At 44.8% G+C, this 15,867-nt stretch overlaps 1 protein-coding gene across 1 annotated transcript in view; it reads right to left on the minus strand.

Annotated features, from left to right (window-relative positions):
* LOC148592106 (uncharacterized) overlaps positions 1-10,726 on the minus strand; it is a 95,177-nt gene extending 84,451 nt beyond the window's left edge. The window contains 4 exon segments of the mRNA XM_088535674.1: positions 5,878-5,934; positions 5,936-6,398; positions 6,459-6,943; positions 10,586-10,726. Coding sequence (XP_088391800.1) covers positions 5,878-5,934; positions 5,936-6,398; positions 6,459-6,943; positions 10,586-10,726 — 1,146 coding nt within the window.
* Positions 10,727-15,867: the final 5,141 nt, after the last annotated feature.

Below are 15,867 nucleotides of genomic sequence, written 5' to 3' on the forward strand. Positions count from 1 at the left end.
ATTAATACAGTGTGGGCAACAGAAATGAGGTCATATGAGGATTTGGGTGTGCTTCACTGATCCCCAAACACCCCTCAGGGCTTCAAGGTGCAACCAAAGGAGTAGGTGTGCTTCAGAGCTGCATAGGTTCTTTGCAGACAACGCATTTCTTGAAATTTCCCTTACTCTCATGTGGCTTTCTGCATAAGAAGTCTACATGCTCAGTGAGGTGTTTCCTCTGAAAGATACGGTGCTTCTGCTTTCTTCTCAGTGGGCAGCAACTTAATCTCTATCATATTCCTGATCAGCTAATGAAAGGGTTTATGTGACACGACTAAGCAATAGGGGCTTGCATGGGGACTAAGCATGGGGCTTGATCCTTCCATTCTGAATGACCCACAAAACTAGATTTATTTCCCTCCCTAGTCCCAGGATCATGGCGTTTGATCCTTCCATTCCGTAGTAGCTAGAGAATTTCTTTATGTCACAGCAAACCTCAGACTAGGCCATCGTCCCAGAGGAAGCACGTTGCCTAGGACAACTGCTGCTGTATTCTCCAGTGTTAGAACAACAGCAATAATCCATGGCATGTCAACTGTGGGTCGTCACAAAGGCCAACCTGGTTGATTTGGGCCAGAGAAAGGCTCCTGTAGCGGGTTACTCCAACAGTGAGCACAACTGCGCTATGCTGAATGCTGCTCGGTGAAACCCACGTCTCTACCAGCTAAGGAAGGAGGCCTTAAGAACATGACCAGCCTTTGGGAATCACACCCATTCAACAGTGTTTGGTGAAAAGCTTGAATAATAATTAGGATAGTTACTATATTTACATAGGTTATGAGCAATATCAAAAAACAATCTAGTTGTCTTTTATGCCATATTAGCAGAGTTCTATATATGTCAGAAAAAATGCACTTACTGTTTGTCTCAACAACAATACAGCTTTCTTTCTTATATAGCATCACAAGTTTGGAGGATTGCACAGAACAGGAAAAAAACAAAACGCAATATATACACGTCCAAGGGTTTGCTCTGTGCCTTACTTTGATAGCATTCCCAATTAGATAGGCTCTATGATTTAGAACTTCAAAAGTATGAGAACACCACACTTCTAGGGGATCTATATTTCTGAGCAGCAAGTCTTCAGACTGCTGCTTTCTTAAGAAGGTTCCTGAGCCTCTGACTGCTTTGATAGCTTGCTGATATTAAATACCACCTTGCTATCATGTGAGAATATACGGTGAGCTTTTTATACATAGCTATTTCCTTGCATTTCGTTGGTTTTCCTTTTACATTATAATTTTCTATGCATTTATTGAGTTCTCTCCCCACTCCCTGAACATGCACAGAGAAGGGAGGTGGGAGTTTGCATCAGCTCACCAAGATGAATATGAAGCCTCTCCTCCTTTCCATATTACTGCGTTCTGCAGCATGCAACTTGATGTGTTGCCAGATTAGACGAAAACATAGAGGAAAGTACTGCAAGAGCACAGTGGCACCCTGGGTGAATGCATCTGCACTGGAATAGAAAATATCAGGGGAAGAAAAACCTGGTAAAATGGGGATTAAAACATTGGCTATGATAAACCTGCTTTAGCAGGAGGGGTTTTAATGTGGGCCTGGGAAGCTGAGGCTCAGGCTTGTCTATGTGCCGTGACATGACATGATAGCTGTGGGGCCACTGCATCCACCCCACCTCCCAATGCATGTCATATCTGCATCTGTATACGTGTTACAGGACTGATTTCACCTGTGCACTCCTTTCCAGAGAATCAGGCCTTAATAGTAGCAGTCTGAGCCCAGGACCTGATCCTCCTTTTATGATGCCAAAAGGAATTTCACCAGCAATCTCAGATCAAGTCTAGATTGAATATAAGGGATCAAATGCAGCAACAAAATCTCAGAGCAGGTCTGATAACAAGAAATGGTGTAATTAAATCAGAATAAACTTTTAAATTAGCCCCCCCACCCTCTTCCTCATTATTTAGGAAAAAGGAATTAAGTGAGCTAAACACCACCCCTCACTGCTGTGCCAAACCGCTGGCTGACTTTCCCCAGCTGCAGCAGTTAAATTACAGCACAGTCTTGCCTAATAAATTTCAGTAAAGATGGAAAAATCCTTTATAGCCCATATTTATTAAAACTTGCATCTCTTGCCACTCTAGGCTGTCCTGGAAGACAGGAAGCACATTATAAAGCGGGGCGCGGGGAAGATGCAGAGGTACCTGCCCCTGACTGGAGCGGGAGCCCCGCGCCAGGTTGAACCCGTCACACCAAAGACACCAGCACAGCTCTGTGCAGGGTCAGGAGCCCCACGTGCAGGGCAGCGAGCTGAGCATGGTGATGGAGCCAACACACGTCACTGCATCCGTACTGCTTGACCTGGCACTAAATGAGAGTGACTGTGCATTAACCTGGGACCCAGCGCTGCTTTACAGTATGTCTGTAGCTACATCAAAACTATGTCTCCAGCACTGCAGGTGGGGAATGACGATGCTGCCTCCATTGGTGCAAGCAGCCAGCTCGGGGAGAACAGAGGTTTCCTGAAGTCAGGTCCCTCCGGAAGTATTTTACATTTCTGAAGGGCTCATTAGTGAGAAATGAGAGAGCAAACTATTATTGCTTTGAAGACAAACAGAACTTTTCTAAACCACATCAAATGCAGATGTGTTTGAGCAACACTGCACACTTTCTAATTTTGTATGAACTTCCAAGGCACATTGATCTGGGCCCTTCTCACCTCATAGGCAATCTGAGGTCTAGGCACTCCCCTTTGGTGTGAAGAATAATCTATTAAAGAAGAGCTGGGAACCTCTTCCTTTTCCAAATATTATTCTCATGGCAATTTCTTAAGTTTCTGCAACTATAATATGGGAGTATTATCTTCTTCACAACCTCTGAGGACCAACTAATGAATGGTGGTGAATGAATGAAGTACTATGAAGTACTAAAACTTATTACATTAAGAATGCTACATTAAATTTAATGCTATTTCATATTTTAGCATTTCTCCTCTTTTCTTTAGAAATTTTTCCTTTAGAATTTTTTTCCTTTTTCCTTTAGAAATTCTCCTCGTCTTGCTGTGGCACTGGCCTCTCCTCAGCTGGTTGCACATCTGTCATCTTGGAGCAAGCCTTTGTGTACGTGGCAAATGGTCGTGACGCTGTGATTTCCTTTCTGGGCCCTTGTAGGTATTATTGCGCGTGTCCTGTTTTTCATAATTATGTGCTAGCTGGATCAGTGGGAACCCTAGCCGCTGACAGTAAAAGGGAATATAACAGGTCCAACACAAAAGGAATCTAGTAATGAGATTGGTACAATCAAGGTTTTTTTAGAGTTCTTTGTCCAGAGCTCATACTATTTTCACCTGTTACACAATGGTTATCTTCATAGAATAGATTAGATTTCTATCAGACAAAAATGGCTTAGTCTATAATTAACCACTAAAATGTATATATTATCTCCATATCCACACATACACAGGCACAACAAATGGCTTGACAGAAAGGACATGAAGCACAGTGTATTCCATTACATGTTCCACTGAAAATACTAGAGGAAAAGGTATTCCCATGGTACTTTGAGTGAAATGAAAGAAAATAGAAAAGAAAAATGAACAAAAAGAAGCCTGCTGAGCTCAGCACACAAAATGTCAGGGACCAATACTAGCCAAAACAAAATTCTGAAAGTAAAAGCCTACAAAAAATGCAGACAAACTTTATCCCCTTGGCATATTTTTTAACATAAAAACCTGAAGGAATGCATGATAAAAACATGTTGTTATGAAGCAAGGCCTCACTATAGCTCCTATTTCTATAATAATTGCTGAGTAGTTGTGTACAAAATGATATAGAGGATACTCCTGTATCTCATATGCTCCAATATCCAAACTATCTGCCTGCTTGTAACTATAGTGATTGGAGAAAAAAGAGTGCAGAAGAAAGAGGAAAAGATCTGCCTCAATATTTTTCTCCTATTGTGCGTGGCTCATTTGAATGATAGCACATTGTGCTTCATAGCAGAGGATTTTATGCCTGGAATAATGAATTGTCTCCTAGCATAAAATACCTCTGCTCACCTTCAGCATCCACTGAGAAAAAGATGTTAAACAGTGTAGTGATTTACTGCAGCAGCAGAGAATTTCATATTAATCATATCATGTGATGCTGTATGCCCTGCTGGCATCATTTGTGACACTACAGCTACTGAGCTTTTCATTTTCAGTGTTGATTATTGCTGCTCAAGCGGCGTGGCGACCTGGTTCAGGAACGGCACGGCGACCACCCCCAAGCCGCTCGGACCATCAGCTAGTTGACACCAATGTGGCGGACGGCAAATGGCGTTTATTGATGGGTAACAAGGTGTTATATAGCTAGGTTTACAACGTCACATCCGTCTGCTTACATCATAAACTAACACTATTGGCTATTAGGGGCTCTACCTTTCCGTACAGCGCGATATCTTCCGGCCGCCGGACCCTAACTATCTGTAACAGTGTAGTAATCTGCAACATCTCCCCCCTCCCTATGCATAACAAAACTAGCTAAAATATGACTATCTTATCCTTACTTATTCTTATCTAATTACTTACTCTCATTATTATCTTATTCTTATTGCTATCTTATTATTATCTTACTCTTACTTATTGTCATTATTACCTTATCCTTATTACTTACTCTTATTATTATGTTACTCTTACTTACTCTTATTATTATTCTATTCTTATAGCTTATAACAATCTTAAGATTATATATCATAAACTTGACATAAAAACATAAGGCACAAAAAAGAAGGCACGTAGAAGGTAGAGGATGACAGGTAATACCGCGGTATAGAAATAGGGTGTACCTTGGAATAACTTGGGGGTAATACTGAGTGGATATATTCTTAAAGCAGTTGTCGGCGTGCTACTAACATGATGTTAACCTTCTCTAGCCGACTCTTGACAAACCGCATGAGCTTATTCAACATACAGGGTCCAAAGATCAGTGTCATCATGATCATTGCTATCGGCCCTATCAAGGTGGATATCAGGGTGGTTAACCACAGCGAACCGGTGAACCAATTTTCGTACCAGCTGCGTTTGGAACAGGGTTCAATGGGTGCTGGTTGGCAAGGCGTGACACTGAAAACTGGTGACCCTGTAGTTACTTTTGTACTAATTGCTCGAGATTGTTCCATCTGTTCAAGTATCCATTTAAAGGGCTGGTGTAACTCTACCTGTCCTATAGTGACAAGCTGCAAAATTAAGATAACGCAAAGGCATCACGGCCCCCTCTTGCGGAGGCTGTTTTGTTGTTTTCTGGATTCGGTCGGCGTGGAACTCACAGGCTCGGGCGGGACGCCTGTCACCGGGGCGTCCGATGATCTGGTCCTGTGAACAGAAACTCACAATTTTCATTAGTTTTATCTTGAAGGTCTGGTTTAATAGACTTAAGCGGGCACCACTTGACTCTGCCATCTTTCCTGATAGTGACCTTTGGGTCGATCTTGGCATGGGGGGAGCGCTGCCAGCGAGTCCCCCAGCCAAGGGCAGTTTACTGCAACATGGCCTGCCTGGCCACATTTAGAACAAGCCATTACGTTGGCTATTGCGGTGTGAACAGCCACCTGAATTGGGGTCAGATGCTCTTCCTTTGCAACATGCTTAATCATGTCTGCGATACTTGCCCCCGCCGGCAATGATCGCAAGATTTCTTTGGTTGCGGAATTGCATTGTTGGCGTAAACATTCCGCTACGACCGGGCTTTTTGCCTCCGCAGGCAGGGCCGAAGAGTCGACCGCTGCTTGGAGACGATCTACAAATTGTGTAAAGCTCTCACTTTCACTTTGCTTTATTGAGGACCATGGCGATGGTCTGGCAACAACTCTATAGGCTGTGCGAATAGCTTCTCTGACCACACGAGTAGTTGTCATAACTTCATGGGCCCGCATGCCATGGGCCTGCGCCTGGGGGGGTGATCATTGTTGGATCTGTACCCATTAACCGCTGCAGGCTGGAGCCGTGTAATGGATGATCTGCCCCAGTTACTTGGGCTAAACACTTTGTACAGTTGTCTTCCCATTCTTGTCTGAAAACGATCATGCCTGCTCCATCAAAGATTAGCCTACAAGTTTGTTTTATATCAAACGGGAGCATATCGTCCCCCCCGAAGATACCATCTAGGAGGGTTGAGACCATAGCAGAATTAATCCCTTTATCTGCAATTGCTTTAACAATCGTTTGCACATCCTTAGGGTTTATCGGCGAGTAGATCCTCTGTCCTGCCTCCGTCACCCAGACTGGGAACGCTAGCGCGGCCAATGGGGCCCACTCGGCACACGCGATCTTTATTTCCTTCCAGTCCGTGAGAGGGGTTTCTTCCTTTTGCGGTTTTTCTTTAATTCGAATGGGAATATTTTGGCTCTTAGTTCTTTGGCTCTTAGTTCTGTTTACCTTCTTTTTCTCCTTCCTTAAGTTTGAATCAGTTGTGAGCCACTCGTCCTCACTAGTGTCTGATCCGGAGCCAGAGCTGGAGCCAGAGCCGGAACTCGACTGACTGGTCACTTCCGGGCTCCGGTACTTTTTTGTTGGGCTCCGGCCCCGCCCACTTCCGTTGTGGGCGGGCTGTTCCCCCCTCCTTGGCTCGCCCCGCCTCCTACTCACGGAAGCGCGTTTTTTCAAACGGTCGCTCTGATTGGTTCTCGGCGCCTCACTCGGGCCTCCCTCACCTGACCGGTCACCCCCACCACCTTTCTCCTCCTTGTTCTCCTCCCCCACCTGTTTATCTAACGGTTCCCGTCTGTTCTTGTTCTTCTCCCCCTCCTGTTTATCTAACGGTTCCCGTCTGTTCCCGCCGGGAGCATCCTCGCCCCACCCTTCTCCTTGTGGCTCAGCGCCATTTTGGGGGGCATAGGGCGGTGGCCTGACCCAGACTTCCCCAAGGCCTGACTTCTTTTTGATATTTCTAGCTTCCTCGGCTAGCTCACTCCAAACAGATTTCTGCTGTTTTTGCTCCTCTGTAAGTGGGACGGGGTTCGGGGATTGAGGGGACGTATCGCCCTCTTGCAGTTCTTTAGGCTCAGCAGAATTGCCATCATCTGGGGGGTGCAAAGTCTGTGCGGCTGCCCCGACTCCCGTTTTCGAGGTGGCCAACAAACAGTCCTTTACCGCCACCCAGGTCTCCTGCTCTTTCACAGCTTTCTGCAACGCCTGTACAACTTTTCCCCAAGCCTTAAGGTTTTTCCCACAACCCGAAGACATCGTCTCCTCGGCTAATGCCTTGGTACATTTGTCCCACACTTCAGGGTGGAGAATATCCACTGGCTGGTCTATAACCTTAATTTTTAAAAGCCTCACAACAGCGAGAGTAAAACTTTTGGCTTAGAATCAATCCCCCAATATTTATGTAATTGCGATACGACCTTTACAAGGGCTTCCATCCTCCTTGTTGGTCTGGGAGCGTCCTCCCTGCCGGGCTGGTCCTGCCGCTCCGGCCGCCGTTCACCCGTCCAGGCGATGATCCCGGGTTTCGGCACCACTTATTGCCGCTCAAGCGGCGTGGCGACCTGGTTCAGGAACGGCACGGCGACCACCCCCAGGCCGCTCGGGCCATCAGCACGCTGACACCAGTGTGGTAGATGGCAAATGGCGTTTATTGATGGGTAGCAAGGTGTTATATAGCTAAGGTTTACAACGTCACATCCGTCTGCTTACATCATAAACTAACACTATTGGCTATTAGGGGCTCTACCTTTCCGTACAGCGCGATATCTTCCGGCCGCCGGACCCTAACTATCTGTAACAGTGTAGTAATCTGCAACAGTTGATAAGTTTTTATTAAATTCATATATAAATAGTATAAATAAAGTTCATAATAAAATGTGCCAGGAAACCCTCTCTCCTTTAGAAAAAGGAAGGTGATATTTAGGTCTTAAAAAGACTCTTTTCTCCTTAAAATCTTTACATCCATGCCCACAAACAACTTACCACAAGCTAAGCAGAGCTGGGAGCAACCAGGATGCTGGCTGCTCAGGGCACCACGCATGGAAATGCTCTCACTCCAGGGCAGATGTATCCCAGTGCCTCTCCCTTCCCTCAAGCAAAAGGTTCTCTAAACATACTATGGGTGAGAGCCTGCTCCTCCTAGCCAGTAGCCAAGAACCTGCAGAGGTGGTCCAACTGCAAGCCCCAAATTACTTGTGAACTTCATAAGAACATGGTAGTGGAACTGTATTCCAGGCAGAGACCTACTTTGGTGTCACGGGGTGTTAAATGTTGCAGTTTGAAAGCCGTAGTAGTGGTGGTGGGAGGGAAAGGAGATATCAAATCAGTATCAGATTCACAAATAGTCTGTGGACCGTAGGTCCGATCGCCTTCCTAGGAGCAAATTGAGTTCCCAAATAGTGTGATCAACTATAAGCTCGACTCTGGCAGTATCGGATTCACAGTCTGTCAACTGTAGGTCCGATCGCCTCCCCCCAAACAAGTAGTTGAGTTCACAAACAGTATGATTTATTCAAATGCAACATTTACAAAGCAGGTTTCAGATGTCAGTACAGGGAATTCTCTACTACAGCGTGGGGTTTTCAGCTAGCTCTGATGTACAAATGTGCAATCATCACTCACCCCAGAAGATGGGAGAGGGCTCTCAGTCTCGAGTCTCCTCAGGCGGCATTCCAGTCCGAGGGGAGGAAAGGGGGATCAGCGCATCGACTGACCCAAGAGTTACAATGGATTCTTTCCTCCTCACTTCTTAGTCTCCTGAGGCAGCATCCCGACCTGAGGGGAGGAAAGGGGAGGTCAGCCCGTCAACTGACCCAAGAGTTGCGATGGATTCTTCCCCTCCTCCTCCTTTTCATCCTTAGTTCACCTTTTATACTTTTCTTTACATTCAGGTGGAGCTTGAGTGACTAGAGTCATACTTAATATTGTTATTGATTGGTGACAAAGTTTCTCGCTTTCATTTAAAGGTACAGTCAATCGAAAATCTAGAGCGCATGCTCAGTGAAGAGTGGTCGGATCTCGGAGGCGGGTAACTTTTGGGATGGAGGTGTGTTTTGACATTATAATGAACAAAGTTCAAGTAAAATTCATCTGAAAGGAGTGATTTGCCACCTTTGCTGGCTCAGCACTGGACATGTTATTGTATATCTCCCATTGGGCAGCTACTGTGCGGCTTATCAGCGGCCCAGCACAGGGAGTGCAACAGAGTTTGGCCGTGGTGTCTTCACTCCGCTCCATTACTCCCCTTTGGGCTCCGTTACTCCCCTTTGCAGCTGTGAGGAGGGCAGATTGTGTTGCCCAGGGAACCGTGGAGGAGCTGAGTCTGTGCGTACCAACCATCCTGGAAGTGGCAACTGTGTATCACCCCAAGCAAGCTTCTGTAATGCCAAAACTTCTGTTAGGCCCTAGTTTTTCTCTCAGTTTCCACTTACAAACAATTCTTCCACACAGGAGATTTAATTTCTTTGTATATTCCCTGTCTATTACCCTTCCTTCCCTCTTCCTCAACCCCTGCACTGGTGTTTCAGCTGTGAGACTGCATCTCCTTTCCAACGTCCCAGCTCCTCCCAGCGTGCAGAAGGAGCTGCAGGGAAGGGCAGCGCAGTCGCAGGAGACACAGAGATGGGAAGCAAGGGTGCTGCTGCCTCCTCCTGCCAACCACATCTGCCACCAGCCTTTCCCCTCACATCACACGTCGTGCAAAGGTGCCCCAATTATATCATTCGAAACACGGTGTGCTGGCATCATTTAATACACATGCCTCACCATCCCATCACATACAGAGTTAATTAACACTGGCGTATCCCTAACTATCTACAGTAAATATAGATTTTTATAAAGTAGAGATGAACAAAAATCACCTAGAATAGTCACCCCCTTCTCTGCCATTGTAGGGTTGTTCCTTAGAGCTTGGAGCTTAAATGTAGCGAGTTATGGGGCTTCATACACATTCTTGGCATATTGTTCTAGTTTCACAGGCAGGAAATATTTTTTCTAATCTTCTTCTAAATTTACTCAAGCTGCTGTTCCCACACTGCTGATAACAAATCTTTGGAAACCAGTACTCTGTGATAGCTGCTTCACAGATTTCCCCCTCCAGACTGCAGGTCTGGAGCATGGTGATGGAAAGATCCTGCCTTAGTTGTGCATCCCTGCAGTGGGTGCATAAGCATTGCAAGTAGTGCTGAGAGCAACTGCTCAAGTAGACACCCATGGCCGTGGTAGCTTCACTTAGGTATAGCCAGCAGCATCTCAGAGTGACATGAAACAATGCAGGCAAAAAAAAAGAAAAAAAAAGTTCTTCATACATCTTGTTTTGATGTGCATTTGATTAACAAAGAATGTTTCAAAGTGAAAGTAGACTTTGGGGGGATAATACTGAGGATTCCATATCAAGTCCGACATTTCCTTGGTTGTTGACACAGACAGAACTACTTTCAAGTTTCAGTAATGAGTCTCTTTCAACAAGCTAAAATGTAGATAAAATTCTTAGGCTTGAACCCTGAGAATCCCTCTCTGTGGGAGGTGTAAACTAAAGAATAGCCCATGCCTTCATAATTTTCATAGCTAACCAAGAAAAACCTTAAATTTACTTTTTTTCCAAAGCATACAACTACTCACCTCTTCCAAAGAGGAGCTTAATGCAGAACGCAGCATTTTAGTTGGAATTTCTAGAAGGTCCTCATGGGCAGTTTCTGGTTTCCCACAGCTTTCTTGGAGATTGCTGTTAATGTATTTTTGTTCAGTCCCAGGAAGAACCATTCCAAGCATGGACTGTCAGACCTGTTCAGCACACCACATCTAACTGTCAGACATCCAACTTCATGGTTCTGGTTAAAAAAAAAAAAAAAAAAAAAAAACACAAAAAAGCTACGCTGGCAATGTCCTTATCTTTGACAGTTTGGATAAAAATAAATCCAGACATTTCAGAGTGCTTATCACTTCTGATAGCTAAAGCCTGAGCAAAACAAAACTTCATCAGCCTGCCTCTCGCATTTTTCCCGTGACAATGAAAGTGCGTATTGATGCTGAATACCAGCAGGCTGTGCAGACTGAACACCTGAAATAAAAAGCCTTTAGTATAGGTCTGGTCTTTTTGGAAGCAGTAACTCAGCATGCTAGTCAATAAGACCTGTAAAATCCATTTACTGCATCTTTTAGATTAATTTCTTTCTGACTCCTTGTACAACATTTTAAATCTGCCGAAGCCCCCAAGGCATTCTTCTCCCGTGGTGCCTTTAGAATAAACCACTCAATCATCACAAAACACTATATATTTCCCCTTCCAACCACGAATTGTGACTAGTATTTTAAGCGCTATTAAAGCTAAAGAGTTGAATGTTGGAAATATAACAGTGAGCAGATGTTTCACAAGTTCCTTCCTTTCCCTCCATATTGTTGTTTTTGGCTTTGTTTCAAACAAACGACTGATACAATTTCTTGTTACTATTCTTTCTCCAAGTGTCAGGTCTTAATTGCATAGCAACAACACATTGCTTGTGCAGACAAAATTAAAAATGTAATCAAAAATCAATAAAAGCATGTGCAACTTTTCACTTGAATTTACTCAACCATATCTGGCTTTATGACAAGCTATGGCTTTGCAAAACATCTTACCTTAATCTAGTTTTCTTGTTTAAATCTAAAGCCTCTGTTATTCCCCACTGCCCTTCAGTAACTTTCCAAAGGTTCTTTTTTTGCATCAGGTGGGAACATTTTGAAAACAAAAGAGAAATTATCTATGAACTTAAGCCCTTGCCCCTAGATCATAGCTAAGGAAATCAGTTATGATCACCACCACGAAGATGATGTTGGTCATTCACCATTTTTGCTTCAAGGTTAGTTTTTTGTTTGTTTGTTTGTTTATGCTAGTTTTGATGGATACCTTATGCAGAAAAAGCTCTTGTTCTAATTTATTTTAATAAATGCTAGAGCTCAAAATAAAACAATCAAACATATGAAAAAGTTGTAATATCACCAAATTGATATAAACAAATGTTTATCATCCCTGTAAGAATTAACTCATAATGCTTATGTTGTCATAAATTCAAGGCTAATCTATATACAAAGATTTCTTAACTTGCACATAATGAGACATGGCTGATATGCTGACGATTTTGGCTATAATCTGCACAACAGCTTGTGAGTTGCTCCTGGGATCACCGTAGGCTGCAAATGGCTGACCTGTGCCACATGGTTGTAATCTAGCACCGCACTTGTTCTCCTCTGATCATGGACATCTCAAGAGGAGCCAACGCAGAAAACAAAAGTGAATCAGAAAGAGACTTTGCAGTGAAGCTCCAGCCTCTTGACTGAAGCTTACAGAGTCTGGCAACAGGTTAATAACTTTGAATCATACCTACCAGCCACTACAGATTGCTGGACCTGGATTACTGTTGCTAACACGATAAATTCATATTACACAGTCCTACAGTTTTTCTAAAGAGTTGTTGCTGTTCTTCATGAGAGCTGAGTCAGCTTCTCCTATTGAACAATGCATTTAATTTGGTCCCTTGTATGATATCTATGCAAAGATTTCAGTGTTTTCATTATTTAGAATTATTCATTGAATAATGCATTGGAACATCTTGCAGAATGTGTACTTATGAATGCTGTGCCACAGTTATTGAGTGCTCACTAGTTGGACTAGTGTGATTGGTCACAGAAGTCTTCCAATATTTTTTCTGTTCTTGTAACTTCCCAGGCCAAGAAGCATTTTCAAATTGCATATTTTAAAAATGAGAACAAATACATTTTTTTCACCAATGCCTACAACATTTTCATTTCCTTTGCACATTCCTAAGAGAATAAATTTGTGTGTCTACATGTGCAGTCAATAAAATGTGGAAAGAATAACTATAAATGTAAATTAATACATAGAAAAAGTCAGCCTTCAGCCCGGTGGGGAGAGTATTTACCTCAAAAATGGGTAACTTCAGCTTCCTTTCCAGCCAGAATGCATATACTCACAATCCTCTTAGTTCCCACAGGGCTGTCCTTACCCAGCTAAGAATCCTCCAGAGGTGGATGCCCCTCAGCCTTGTTGAAACTTCCCTGCTCCATGAGTGCTGCCACACAACGAGTGAAGCTGGGGCGAGGGGAATACATATCAAGAGGACCAGGTTTTGTAACATAGTGGCCTGGGAAGTCTGTGGAACTAGGTAGCCCTGCCCTGAGGCCCTTTTCTGGACAAATCCTCCAAATATTAGTAAAAGCAATGTCAAAGAATAACACCATCATGACGGAAAACATCTCCAAAGAAGCAAGACCTTCCCACCCACTTACCTGTGCAGCATTAAGACAGTCTCTGCACTCTGGGGCTGAGGGGACAGAGGGCACCTGAGCCACAGCTCCGACAGGCACCAGGGAGGAGTGGGAACAGAGGCAAACATCTTCCTTCATATTTCCTACTGACTGGCTCCAGGCTGTTGCCCACCCAGTACAAGGAATTTAGGGACTTCCCTTTGGAGCTATGTTGCTCTCCCCATTGAATGTCCAGGAGTGGAGGTAGCCCACTTACCCACTTCAGCTTTGGGCACCTACAGTGGGATGGCTATGGAGGGAGGAGGACAAGGAGGCTGGTCGGTGGCTAAGCCAGAGACACAGACGCTTCCCTGGGGCACTGTGCACCAGGCTGAAAGCAGAGCAACACAGAGCCAAACGTGCTGGAAAAACAGTGACCTGGAAGCAAACAAAGTCTAAAGTAGCAGGAATAGAAGCAGAAATACAGAATAAAGGTTTGCTGAAGCTCTTCATAAATTTACATCTCTACAGAAGATAGACAGGAACTGTGCATGTCTTGGTATTTCTGCTGGGAGGATGAAAGGAGAAGTCTGCAAAGGACCAAGGAAGGGCCAGCACGGATCCGGGGAGCCACCCACCCTGTCCCCTGCTCACACACAGCGCTGCTGGCAGTCACGTCTCACGTTGCTTCTTCCAACCACTCGTCACGTTCTTCAATGCCGACTTCTGGGTCTGCTGTCCCCCTCCTTAGCATTATTACTGGAGGTCATGAAACAGTCCTTAATATTTCAAATGAAAAAGCAAGGTTAACTTTTTAAAAGATACTTTTTCCAAAAGGAGAAGTCTTCTGGAGCTGCAGTAGAAACAAAATGCCAGAGGTGAGGAAAGGCTAGGGAGAAGCTGTGAAGGTAGAAGTTTTATGGGGAGAAAAAAGTGTAAACAATATTTGATGGGCATATTTTTAACATAGAAGCAACAAACCAGTGAAATGGGTCAAAAAGCAAGCCCTGTAAAAGACCCTGTATTTCTAATAAATGTTACTGATTTTGTAGGTGCCAGAGTGCTAGCATCAGAAAAAATACGGTGGTTTCTGTAAAATCTCCAGTGTTTTGTTAGCCAAAACAGCCCACTGTAAGAGACAGCAACAGGGAGAGAGTGACTGAAAAGCCTGTTTGCATATTTTCGCTCACTATGCTCTGCTCACTCAAAATATAAGGTACAACATGGTATAAGATGTTGTGTATTGAATACTAAATTCACACACAATTTCCATTTCTTGCACACACCTGCAGTGTCAATTGAATGAAAAAGTACTAAACACGAGCACCATACTATGCAGCAAAAGATGCTGTCAGAGGAGCAGCGCTCTGCAGTGAACCACCCTTCCTGTCGTGATAGCAAAGCTGCAGCTGCAGAGAACTCAGAGACACCACTAACTTCAACTGTGTGGTGCTTTTTATCTGCTAGTGCTACAGGTAAGACCTAATATTATTGCAGTTGAGATCTCTCAGCTGTGAGTTCTCTCTTTCTTCAGGAGCTGGTGTTTAAGTTCAGGATAAGAGCAAATCCACCTCTTCAGAGGTGTCTCACTGTACTTCTCTGTATCATCTGGTAGGCTTGTTTTCATAGCCACATCGTTGCCCTAAGAGATAGAATCATAGAATCATAGAATGCTTAGGGTTGGAAGGGACCTCTAGAGGTCATCTAGTCCAACCCCCCTGCACACGCAGGGTCACCTAGAGCACGTGGCACAGGACTGCATCCAAGCGGGTTTTGAAGATCTCCAGAGAAGGAGACTCCACAACCTCTCTGGGCAGCCTGTTCCAGTGCTCTGTCACCCTCACTGTTAAGAAATTTTTCCTTAAGGTCATGTGGAACTTTTGGTGCTTCAGTTTGTGGCCATTACCTCTACTTCTGTCAGTGGCCACCACTGAAAAGAGACCATCACCGTCCGATGCACTCCCTCCCTTGAGGTACTTATAGACACTGAACAGGGCCCCTCTCAGCCTTCTCTTCTCCAGGCTGAACAGGCCCAGCTCCCTCAGCCTCTCCTCGTAGGGCAGATGTTCCAGGCCCCTGATCATCCTTGTGGTCCTGCGCTGGACTCTCTCCAGCGGCTCCACATCCCTCTTGTACTGTGGGGCCCAGAACTGGACACAATACTCCAGATGTGGCTTCACCAGGGCTGAGTAGAGGGGCAGGATCACCTCCCTCGACCTGCTGGAGACGCTCTTCTTAATGCAGCCCAGGGTCCCATTGGCCTTCTTGGCCACAAGGGCACACTGCTGCCTCATGGTCAATTTGTCGTCCACCATGACACCCAGGTATTTCTCTGCAGAGCTGCTCTCCAGAAGGTCGGTCCCCAGCTTGTACTGGTGTCTAGGGTTATTCCTCCCCAGGTGCAGGACCTTGCACTTGGCCTTGTTGAATTTCATGAGGTTTTTCACCGCCCAGTTGTCCAGTCTGTCCAGGTCCCTCTGGATGGCAGCGCAGCCCTCTGGGGTATCAGCTACTCCTACCAGTTTGGTATCATCAGCAAACTTGCTGAGGGAGCACTCTGTGCCTTCATCCAGGTCATTGATGAATAAATTCCTTCCTTCCTTCCTTCCTTCCTTCCTTCCTTCCTTCCTTCCTTCCTTCCTTCCTTCCTTCCTTCCTTC

Source organism: Tinamus guttatus, unplaced genomic scaffold (genome assembly GCF_059628265.1).
Source record: "Tinamus guttatus ecotype Peru unplaced genomic scaffold, ASM5962826v1 Tinamus_guttatus_pri_ptg000640l, whole genome shotgun sequence".
Lineage (NCBI taxonomy): Eukaryota > Metazoa > Chordata > Aves > Tinamiformes > Tinamidae > Tinamus > Tinamus guttatus.